Source organism: Salvelinus fontinalis, chromosome 36, assembly GCF_029448725.1.
Source record: "Salvelinus fontinalis isolate EN_2023a chromosome 36, ASM2944872v1, whole genome shotgun sequence".
Classification (NCBI taxonomy): domain Eukaryota; kingdom Metazoa; phylum Chordata; class Actinopteri; order Salmoniformes; family Salmonidae; genus Salvelinus; species Salvelinus fontinalis.
In genome coordinates, this window is record NC_074700.1 from 6979922 (window position 1) to 6992602 (window position 12681).

Below are 12681 nucleotides of genomic sequence, written 5' to 3' on the forward strand. Positions count from 1 at the left end.
CTTAAATCTTGTATCATGCCCATTCACCCTCTGAATGGCACACATACACAATCCATGTCTTAATTGTCTCAAGGCTTAAAAATCCTTCTTTAAACTGTCTTCTCCCCTTCATCAACACTGACTGAAGGGGATTGACATCAATAAGGGATCATAGCTTTCACCTGGTCAGTCTGTCATGGAAAGAGCAGCTGTTCCTAATGTTTTGTACACTCAGTGTACATGTTAAGGTAAGTGATAAAAAATGACATCTGTCTCACCTTTGATCTCCACTGATAGAAGGCTCTCTCTATAGCACATTGCTCCAGAGCTTGTATGCTGCAGTTGCTTGACTGGTTCCCCTACTGACGTCAAATTCCATTGTTTCAGAACGCCAAACATCCAGAACTTTCAAAAGCACTTCACAAACCGTTTGTTTAAAATTAATATTGGTACTTTTTTTTGCGATAATATGTTCATAAATAGACTGAAAAACAATACTATGGTACCAAGTGAAGGGTTTCCTTCTCCATGACCCCTTGTTTCATATACACCCTTTAACACCACTGATGAGTTTGTGGTTTGAACTCAAACAAATGCTTACACACCGAGACACACACGCACATTATAATAATGTTGCATCTATTATAAAGCATGTAAAGATACACATTCTAGCAAATATTTAATGAAAATGTGTATTTTACGAAAGGATAAAAGAAACACTGAATTTTTTTATAGTGTTCTGAATATTTATTCATAAACAGAAGAATGTGCTTTAAAAAATTGTATTACAGATAGGTTTACCATAGATTGCAGACAAAATGTCCTAAATGTAGAATAAAGGTTGTTTTCTTTATATCATGGGAAAAAGTATATGTTAAGTACTACTTTGGTTTGGGGGGATTTATTTTTGTTATGAAGGACAGTAAACACATGAGTAAAGCAAACTAGCAGTTTATTTACTATCTGTAAACTCAACCACAAAGTAATATCATGAAGGACAACTCTACAGATACAGACACCATGTACAACCAATTTGAAAGAAGAAGAAGATCACACGGGTCAAGTAACTTAAAAATGTAAGGTCAAACACAAGGTATGTGAGTATAGCTAAATATATATTCTAGAATATGGCAGATAGCCTATATTTTGCCTTCACCTCACTTGCTCACATTGTATATAGACTTATTTTTCTACTGTATTATTGACTGTATGTTAGTTTTACTCCATGTGTAACTCTGTGTTGTTGTATGTGTCGAACTGCTTTGCTTTATCTTGGCCAGGTCGCAATTGTAAATGAGAACTTGTTCTCAACTTGCATACCTGGTTAAATAAAGGTGAAATAAATAAAAACACAAGGGGCCTAGAGCGCCAAGACATACGTACTGTATGATCTACACACACCTTATAAAGTGCAAAACTAATGAAGCCACTGATGATAAGTGAATACCAGAAAACCAATGGTGGTGATGAGATAAAGGCAAAAGTAAGCCTGGTCAATTTGTCGGCCCACTCTCTCCCAGTGCCCAGGCTTTTTCTTGTCACATCTCACGCTAGCAAAAAACCATTTCTGCCGTATGTTCCGCACCTCTAGGATCCGCTGCAGTAGGCGGGGGTTGCTCAGCCAGTCTCCATTTAGTTCCTTGTTTGGAATGTCCTCAACCTTCACCAGGCTGATCTCAGCATCTCTCTGAGACTCTAGGAAGAAAATTAGAGGTTTTGTAGCAAGTATTAGAAACATAAGGAAAGATCTTGAGTATCATGAACAATCCCCTTCCTCCCCTCCTAGAATCAACGTGGCGTTTACCCAAGAATGATCACTCTTATGAGGATGACAAAAGAACAAGAGATTTCACCTCTTTGGCAGTCGGTCTCTTCCGGAGTCTCCCCAAAGGTCTTAGAAGAGGTCTGGATGTCGTGATCAACCCTGCTGTCCATATCAATCAGGAAGCTCACCAGCATGGTCTCCAGGAGACTGAGGCCCGTGAGGGCAAAGACTACAATGCAGTAAAGAGCTGGAGATGGAGGACAAATGATGTGAAGAGGAGATGAAGACTTCACATTGTACATTTCCTATCCTTAATAACAAAAGTGCATGTTTAATGTGGGCTTGTGTTTAACAGTGTTACATGATACTGTGCACAGCAGGCTTATGTTATCATAAACTGATAGAGATGTGTTCCTATAATCACGTAACTGCTTGACATGTTCTTTTTATCAACCAAATGTCAACTGTGGCCCCAGATGACCAGACTTGACCATTTACGGTACAAAATAACATGAAGTGCTAACAGCTTAGCCATAATCAAAAAGTTAATTAGAAAACATTAGCCTTGCAAAACTGTTTTAGCCTAGCTAGCATCTATTTGTCACTGTCCACTGTTGTGCTATCACAGACTGGAACATGATCCGGGATTCTTCCGATGGCATTGAGGAGTACACCACATCAGTCACTGGCTTTATCAATAAGTGCATCATGGACATTGTTCCCACAGTGACTGTAGAGACATACCCCAACCAGAAGCCATGGATTACAGGCAACATTCACACTGAGCTAAAGGGTAGAGCTGCCGCTTTCAAGGTGCGGGACTCTAACCCGGAAGCTTATAGAAATCCTGCTATGCCCTCCGACGAACCATCAAACAGGCAAAGCGTCAATACAGGGCTAAGACTGAATCGTACTACACCGGCTCCGACGCTCGTCTTATGTGGCAGGGCTTGCAAACTATTACAGACTACAAAGGGAAGCACAGCCGCGAGCTGCCCAGTGACATGAGCCTACCAGATGAGCTAAATCACTTCTATGCTCGCTTCGAGGCAAGCAACACTGGGGCATGCAGGAGAGCATCAGCTGTTCCGGACGACTGTGTGATCACGCTCTCCGTAGCCGACGTGAGTAAGACCTTTAAACAGGTCAACATTCACAAGGCCGCAGGGCCAGACGGATTACAGGGACGTATGCTCCGGGCTGTGCTGACCAACTGGCAAGTGTCTTCACTGACATTTTCAACATGTCCCTGATTGAGTCTGTAATACCAACATGTTTCACGCAGACCACAATGGTCCCTGTGCCCAAGAACATGAAGGCAACCTGATTAAATTACAGACCCATAGCACTCACGTCCATAGCTATGAAGTGCTTTGATAGGCTGGTAATGGCTCACATCAACACCATTATCCCAGAAACCCTAGACCCACTCCAATTTGCATACCGCCCAAACACATTATGCAATCTCTATTGCACTCCACACTGCCCTGTCCCACCTGGACAAAATGAACACCTATGTGAGAATGCTATTTATTGACTACAGCTCAGTGTTCAACACCATAGTACCCTCAAAGCTCATCACTAAGCTAAGGATCCTGGGACTAAACACTTCACTCTGCAACTGGATCCTGGACTTCCTGACGGGCCGCCCCCCAGGTGGTGAGGGTAGGTAGCAACACATCTCCCGCGCTGATCCTCAACACAGGTACCCCCCAGGGGTGCGTGCTCAGTCCCCTCCTGTACTCCATGTTCACCCACGACTGCATGGCCAGACACGACTCCAACACCATCATTAAGTTTGCAGACGACACAACAGTGGTAGGCCTGATCACCGACAACGACGAGACAGCCTATAGGGAGAAGGTCAGAGACCTGGCCGGATGGTGCCAGAATAACCTATCCCTCAACGTAACCAAGACTAAGGAGATGATTGTGGACTACAGGAAAAGGAGGACCGAGCACGCCCCCATTTCATTGATGGGGCTGTAGTGGAGCAGGTTGAGAGCTTCAAGTTCCTTGGTGTCCACATCACCAACAAACTAGAACGGTCCAAACACACCAAGACAGTTGTGAATAGGGTACGACAAAGCCTATTTCCCCTCAGAAAACTAAAAAGATTTGGCATGGGTCCTCAGATCCTCAAAAGGTTCTACAGCTGCAACATCAAGAGCATCTTGACTGCTTGCATCACTGCCTGGTACAGCAATTGCTCTGCCTCCGACCGCAAGGCACTACAGAGGGTAGTGCATACGGCCCAGTACATCACTGGGGATAAGCTTCCTGCCATCCTGGACCTCTACACCAGGCGGTGTCAGAGGAAGACCCTAAAAATTGTCAAAGACCCCAGCCACCCCAGTCATAGACTGTTCTCGCTACTACCGCATGGCAAGCGGTACCGGAGTGCCGAGTCTAGGACAAAAAGGATTCTCAACAGTTTTTACCCCCAAGCCATAAGACTCCTGAACAGGTAATCAAATGGTTACCCGGACTATTTGCATTGTGTGCCTCCCCCCCACCCCTCTTTTACGCTGCTGCTACTCTGTTTATCATATATGCATAGTCACTTCAACTATACATTCATGTACATACTACCTCAATTGGCCAGACCAACCAGTGCCCCCGCACATTGGCTAACCGAGTCATCTGCATTGTGTCCCGCCACCCACCACCCGCCAACCTCCTCTTTTACGCTACTGCTACTCTCTGTTTATCATATATGCATAGTCACTTTAACTATATCTGCATGTACATACTACCTCAGTCAGCCCGACTAACCGGTGTCTGTATGTAGCCTCGCTACTTTTATAGCCTCACTACTGTATATAGCCTTGCTACTGTCTTTTTACTGTTGTTTTTAGTTCTTTACTTACCTATTGTTCACATAATACCTTTGCGCTGTTGGTTAGAGCCTGTAAGTAAGCATTTCCCTGTAAGGTCTACATCTGTTGTATTCGCGCACGTGACAAATAAACTTTGATTTGATTTGGAGAGGTAGATATGGATTGAGATTTGACATGGTATGATTGGTAGTTAATATTATTACCTATGAGTGGCAGGTCATCTGCTGTGGAAGGCAGGATGTCATTGAGAATCAGCAGTAAGACAGAGATGGACAAGAGTATGGTCACTTTGTAGCCCAGCTTTTCCCCCTTGGCCTCATCAATGAAAAAGGAGGCCAAGTCCAGGATGAGGAAAAATAAGAGTGGTAGTAGGAGGTTGATCACATATAAAAGAGGTCTTCTTCGTATGCTGATCTGTGAGGGAAATAGTAACTTACTGGACTTAACATTGTTTTTTGAGAATGATCAAATACCATGAGAGAACACATTCCTGTTCAAGTTCTTGCTCTCTCTGATTTGCATACCTTGTAGACCAGCTTGTCCCAAACAATGTTGTTGTCGTAGATGAGCTTTTCCATGGACAACCTAATGCCCAGGAAGTCCCATTCCCCCAATGTAACCATGACCTTCTCGGAAAATTGGCTCATGATAATGCTGTTGGAGAAGGGCCCCAACTTTATACCTATCAGTAAAAAGATGAAAGAAAATCTATTACACCTTGTGTGTGTGTGTGTGTGTGTGTGTGTGTGTGTGTGTGTGTGTGTGTGTGTGTGTGTGTGTGTGTGTGTGTGTGTGTGTGTGTGTGTGTGTGTGTGTGTGTGTGTGTGTGTGTGTACCTTTAAGCATAAAGGAAATAAAGGTAATGCTGCAGTTCTGGGTGTCAAAGGGAAACTTAAAAAGATTCATCTTGCAGGTGGTGGTCAACCGGCGGCTTTCTGTCACATAGGCCATGCCAGAGTGGGCCACCTCTGTGTAGGGGCTCAATGTGATACTGCCTGTATCAGAAATGCTGAGGGTGCAGACAACAGTGTATCAGTATTCAGCTACAGTTAGAGTTGACTTATTTTAAAGAGACATACTGTCATTAAATAATGATTTCTTTGCTAACATTACATCACGGAGCAACAGATTTAGTTTAACTTCACTTGGCATTAGATATCAGACTGCAGGTCAGGCCCATTGTGTTTTTCATTAAAAGCAAACAAGGCGTTGCTCTCCCTAGCTGAGTAAACCCAACTCTGTCCATATGCAGTATACATCTCTATGGAGTTGAGTTGCGATGGGTGTCGGCGGAGTGTACCACCGGCTACATTGAGTTGCTATCAGTCGATACTGTGGTCCTTTCTTTGTTTGCTGAAATCCATACTTTTTAATATAACTCATCAAATACAATCATCTTTCTCCTTTCTGTTGCTCTAAGATGGCGACTCAGTGCAAATGCCCATGTGCAATCAATTGAATCTCAGCCTACGATTAAAGTTTAATGAAAAATGATGGATTTCAGGAAACAAAGAAAAGACCACAGTTACACAGGACAAACATAGGTACACAGTAAGGGTTTAACAATTGACATTTTTACAAGTATCGTCTGATAGCGACTCGATGTAGTCATAGGACACTCCAGATATGTATGGACTGAAATGACAATGAGACATATTTACTGTTTTTAAGATGCTTATGAAGAGAGCAGATTCCAGTAGGAAACACATCCGTTCTAATTACTAGGAGTGAAAACAGCCTTTTCATAAAAGTACCTGTAATCTATGGTATATATTGTCCCTAAAACAGTGTGCTAAACACACACAGAAAAATGGGGTTCTCACACCCAATGCTAATGTTGTTTTGGATGTGTTATTGAACCTCTTGTCAAACATGCACCATCATCGACATTGACATTCACTAGAGTACTCTACACTTCGATTACTTTTTACATCATGGCATTGTAAGCATGTGCAAATGATTTCAATAATTTCAACATCCCTTTGATGAATGGTACTCACTCCTCTAAGATCATTACATCTGGTATCCACAGCATGTCTCTGGGAACTGCTACGCTCTCAATCCCACACCAGTCATTGGGTTCCCACGATATCAGTTCATTCTCCCAGCCCTGTAAAAAGACATGGGAGTGAAGAGGCTCATGGGTGAATAAAACCACAATCTATTTTTGAGTCATTACAGACCAAGGTCAAAACTAAACCTATGTGTTTCTATTAAAACATGATACAACACTGCAGTGAATGGATGGTGTTATTGGTCAAGAGTGTAATTGAGTCATGAGGAACCAATGACATTCATATCGATGATGAATGGTTCTTGTGTCTGATTAGGCAGGTTGAGTATTCACTATCAAATATGAGGAGAGCAAGAGGTCAATTGAGATGAAGACATTCACAGCCTTTTAGAGATGGATTGACGTTATACCAATATAATCTATAGTTACTGGGCAATTCCATGGAGAGGAATTACGCTGAGGCTCATATTTTCCACTTTAAAATCTATTCCAAACAAAAACCAATGATCGCAAAGTTAAACAAACCATACAACTCTATGTTAAAAATAGTTATTGTGCAACCCCCCCCCCCCCCCCCCCCCAAAATAAAAATAATAATAATCGAATGTGTCATCCAGACAGACACTCAAAGTAGATCGCTGTCCATGGTGCTGAAGTTGCAACATGTCTATGCAGCTACATGCCTATCGAATCGATGATAGGCTTTCTATGGTGCCAGGGCTTTGCTTTAGCTAATGGATAAATGTTGATTAGTAGGTCTGTTTGGTCGCAATTTTCTCAGGTTAAGCCTAACATTTCAAGAAGCTATACACTGTGTCACAATGTTGCATTTTTAGACCGCTGGCTGATGGCAATAATGGATTTACTTTTTGAGTAATTAAAGTTGGGAATTCAAACATTGCAGATTATTATTATTTTGTATCGAACATTAATTTGACAATCAGCTACCAATGGATTTGGTAGCTGTCCTGTATAGGTTATCTGAACCTGCATTACATGAGCCGTCCTCGCGCTTTCTCCCAGCTTGGATAAAAAGTTTTGTTTGTAAAAAACAGTCTATTAATGCCAAATAATACAGTCAGTCCACCCTCAAAACACTAGCTTACTAGAGATTGTTTCATTATGCAGTGTACTATCAATAGCTACAGTATATACTGTCTTTAGCTGCTATTTAGGTGCTATTTATACATTTTTTTCTGAAATCCTCCTTTTTTTTGTGTGCAAATTTGTGTCCACGGCTTGTAGGGTCTTAGTTGCGGGCCAGCCTGTTTTCTATACTGTGTATTGCCAATCCATACAGTCTTTCCTGAGACATTTTGCATTGTATGTCCGTTGCACTGCAAACAATTGAAATATAGTCTTGATTCTTGAATGATGCATGCCAAGATATAGCAGAGACTGTTAATATTGCAACCACACAACTCAAACACCTGTTCAAAAAAAAACATGATTAAATGTACTTACCATTGAGATCATCACATGGGAGGTGAAGGTTTGGGACTTCTCATTCTGCAAACAATCCGAAATGAAAGGATGTCACAGAGACAACACTGGATGGAGTGTGTGGTAGTGCATGCAGTACATATTGTGTATTTACTTACACAGATATCATTCAGTGCACTGTATTACAAAGTGCTGAAATCAGTTTAGTACTAGTCACTTTAACATACAGGACAACCAGTTAAATGTAACTAAATGTAATCAAAAATGTAATCCATGGAATCCCCAAAAGTAATAATTTATCATGAGAGAGCTATAAACAATAACTAGTAATGCTGCATACTCGAAGAAAGGTTACAATCTCACCTATCTGGTAAAAATAGTTATATATTGCTGAGGTGTAGTCACTTTTGAGGACACAAGCTCAAGTACACAGTACAAATATGATAAAAATTTGAAATATTTTATATGATGTATTTCCTATTCAACAAAACTGTATGAATAAGGCTCAAAATGACATATGCTTTCTAAATATAGTGTGATAAAATTACAAAAGGGCTAACTATAAGATTTCACCTTCCTTATAACTGTAAAATACATATTTGTATATTTAGTGTTAGAGAAAATGTGCATATTTTCTAAAGGTCTCTTGATCAAAATGTTTGCCCCCATCGCTGTGAATGTCTCACAGAGCTCTATCTTGGCTTCCTGAACTCATTAGGAACTCGCCTTTCATCTCAAATATATTGTCCATGACAAGCAGAAAGTGTTTTTTGTTTAAAATCTGTGAATTGTTTTAAATGAATGACTATAAATTGATCACCAAATGTGCTACAGTGATGAAACCACTCTCTTCTGCTGCGCTACGATGTAAGGATTGCAGGCATGTGCTTTGTCAGTGGCTGTGACACGAGGTTCGGCTAGGAGTTGATGGACAGTCGGAAGAGCGAATGAAATGGTAGGAGGGACATCCCAGCTTCAAGTGGTTTCAGATTTCACATCCTACTTCACATAGGCAAAAATTATATAGATCCAGGGCTCCCGCTCAATGCAAGCCATTTTCGGTCTACGTTGTCCACAGATCGATTTATAAGCAAAAATGTTGGTCTGAACTGGTACCAGAACCATGCAGGTCCCCTAAACAGGGGACTTTAGATGTTTATTAACATACAGGACAAAGGATGCAGGAATGTATCAGTCAGTGATCAATCCACAAGGAATATCAAACAACAGACAGTATTGAAAGTTCGATCTGAATCTGTAAACTACAGGGAGCTAAAAATACTTACCACATCCAAAATACCATATAGATAAGTGTCCACCATAACCGGCGTAGGTGTTGTCCAGTTCCACACCGGCCGCACATTTGATAAACTCTCACTTTTCTGTGACAGACCCAGGTGATCTAGAAGACGATGATAGGAACAATTGCTCATACTTGAGACGCCACCTGCTAAGGAGATGAGGTCCCATATTAGACATTATGCTGGTACCATAATAATGGCAAACAGGACAGGTTAACTTCCTCTCATCAACCAAGTGTAGACTGTGCAACTCACGACTGTGCAAGGCATTAGCTCTGGGAGCTATGTCTACAGGTCTCAAGCAAGGTTACTCATCATGCGGAAAATGGCTAATTGAACCACCTTGAGAACTCACCCATCAGAGCCAGTGAATACAGAAGCCACAGAGCGATCATCATTGCTGTGTGTGCAGGCTCACAGAGTGGTGTCCAAGTGGCAGGGCTGCGTTTTTTATTTGTGTGTGAGTGTATTGCTAGTGCGCATGACTCAGTCAACACCATCATTTTTCATTACTTTTGTCAGGGGAACAGAGTAATAAAACAATATCCATTCTCGTTAAAATGTGTAGTTCCGCCTATTGCCTAGGGGTAAAGCTCCAGTACTGAACGACAAAGATTGGATTCAGTGGACTGATGGTGAGTGTCTGCTCCTAACCTAGAGCTGAGATGAGCAGCTTGTGGTCAGTAGCCTCATCTCACCTCATGTTTAACACCACTGCGTTTGTGGTTTGATATAAGAGAGAAGAATATGTGCTTTAGAAAATTGTATTACAGAGAAGTTTACTAACCCATAGATCGCAGACAAAATGTCCTAAATGTATAATAAAGGTTGTTTTCTTTATATCACAGGAAAAAGTATATGTTAAGTACTACTTGGGTCAAATCGTCTGCCCACTCTTTCCCCTTACCCAGGCTTATTCTTGTCACATCGGCCAATTTCCAACCTTCCATTCTTCAGCAAAATTCTGGAGAAATTGCTCTCCTGTCTGGTCTACCCAAGAAAGCCATTGGTCAACTGTAAAACATACAGAATGCTGCAGCACAGGTCCTGTCCAAGACCAGACGGAGAGCACACATTACACTGGTTTTAAAGTCTCTGCACTGGCTGCTTGTGAGTTTTAGAATTAGTTTTAAGTTTCTTCTATTGTTTTTTTTAATCAATCCACGGTTGTGCACCCCAATACATAAGACATGCTTTTGAGTTATGTCCCACATAGGTCCTCTGGCACTGGCCTTTTAACTATCCCAAAGCCTAAGGACTAAGAAGCATGAAGAGGTAGCCTTTAGTTACTATGCCCCCAGCCTCTGGAATAGCCTGCCAGAGAACATGAGTGGGGCTGAAACTGTGTAAATATTTAACAGAGATCTTAAAACACATTTTTTTAGCTTTGTTTTTCCCTTAAGGTACTTTTTCAGTCATTCCGTTTTTATTGTTATTCTTTATTTTTTTTTAATCCTCTTATGTTTCTGTTTTTTTTATTCATTTATTTATATTTTGTTTTTTCCCTGTGAAGCGCATTGCGTTGCATTCATGTATGAAATGTTCTATATAAATGCAGCTTTGATTTGATCTCACGTTAGCAAAGAACCATTTCTGCCGTACTGTACGTTACTCACATCCAGGATCCGCTGCAGCAGGCGGGGGTTTCCTTCAAGGTCCTTCTTGTTTGTAATGTCCTCAACCTTCACCAGACTGATCTCAACATCTCTCTCAGGTACTAGAAAGAAAATGGGAGGTTTTGTAGAAAGTATTGCAAACACAAGGAATTTTTTAGTTGACAAGACAAAAAAAAACACAAACCAACAGACATTACACAAATATACATTTATCCCCCACCCTCTCGACCTGCTTACTGAAGTACATATAAAGTAATGATTTTATACTGCTACGAGTTGTAGTCCATATATGGGTATTTCTATAAATAACGGGGACAATGTGTGACATTGGGAACAACATTTGAAAATGGTTTGAAACAAAAATGATTTACATGCAGTTACACATGTGTTTTTAGAGGAATAAAAGTGAATATATTCAAATTGGTCCATAACTCCAGCTATACAACAACATAGATCTAAGACTATACATCTGTTAAGCAGGGCTCATACAGATATTGACAAGTCAAATTCAAGAACTTTCAGGGACTTTTTCATGCATTTAAGAATAAGGAATAAGGGGGGGGGGTTGTATATGTTGTACAGTGCGTGAGCGCAGAGTTTGATGGTGAGCCATGCACTGCATGATGTGCAATTTTCTATCAGGTACATTGTTAAACATATTATATTGCGTATTGTACTTCTTGTATTATTTTGGTAACTATTGTACATTGCCCAAAGTGAACAAATGTAACCGATGTGAAATGGCTAGCTAGTTAGCGGTGGTGCGCGCTAATAACATTTCAATTGTGTGACGTCACTCGCTCTGAGACCTGAAGTAGTTGTTCCCCTTGCTCTGCAAGAGCCGTGGCTTTTGTGGCGCGATGTGTATCGATGCTTCGTCGGTGTCAGTTGTTGATGTATGCAGATGTTGATGTGTCCCTGGTTCGAGCCCAGGTAGGGGCGAGGAGAAGGACGGAAGCTACGCTGTTACACAAACACCAAATCAGCATGCGTGAGTGCAGAGTTTGATGGTGAGCCGTGGATTGCATGACGTGCTGTTTCTATCAGAATAAATCTCCATGACTGTCACGACTTCTGCCGAAGTCGGTTCCTCTCCTTGTTCGGCGGTCGACGTCGCCAGTGTTCTAGCCATCTCCGATCCATTTTTCATTTTCCATTTGTTTTGTCTCGTTTTCCCACACACCTGGTTCTCATTTCCCTCATTGTGTGTTGTGTATTTAACCCTCTGTTTCCCCCATGTGGTATTGTTTATCTGTTTTATGTATGTGCACGTTATGGGTTATGTTGTATTTCGTGTTCGTTTGTGCCGTGTGCTTTTGGTTCGCCAAATAAAAGGCTCCGTTTTGCTACCAAATATCTGCTCTCCTGCGCCTGACTTCCTTACAACCCTTCACGCATACCTTGACAATGAATGGTGCTACAAGTTGGAGTCCGTGTCGATTGTACACAACGCAAGAAGAGTACTGTTACACAAGCCTCTTGTATTGTTTAAAATTGCAGGTGTAACATAGCAAAACAAAAGTATTTGTCATGTTATTTCATTACCAGATGATATTGTGAATAAGCCCACCAGGCTATGTAATTTGTTATGATTATATCCAGAATAATTAATAGGAATAACGTTGGGTGTTGCGCGATTAGTCTATCCTACACAATATCGCACAGTAGACTAACGTGTCCAATCCTAGGCACAAAAACATATGAAAACATAATCTCATTACCT

At 41.3% G+C, this 12681-nt stretch overlaps 1 protein-coding gene across 1 annotated transcript; it reads right to left on the minus strand.

Annotated features, from left to right (window-relative positions):
- Positions 1 to 799: 799 nt before the first annotated feature.
- LOC129835112 (5-hydroxytryptamine receptor 3A-like) lies at positions 800 to 9956 on the minus strand. Its single transcript, XM_055900501.1, has 9 exons — positions 9698 to 9956; positions 9328 to 9491; positions 8063 to 8107; positions 6585 to 6694; positions 5421 to 5593; positions 5109 to 5266; positions 4788 to 4998; positions 1833 to 1991; positions 800 to 1674 (listed from the first exon to the last, which is right to left on the minus strand). The coding sequence occupies exons 1-9, from the start codon at positions 9843 to 9845 to the stop codon at positions 1397 to 1399; spliced, it is 1446 nt and encodes a 481-aa protein (XP_055756476.1). The 5' UTR covers positions 9846 to 9956; the 3' UTR covers positions 800 to 1396.
- Between the last annotated feature and the right edge of the window lie 2725 nt (positions 9957 to 12681).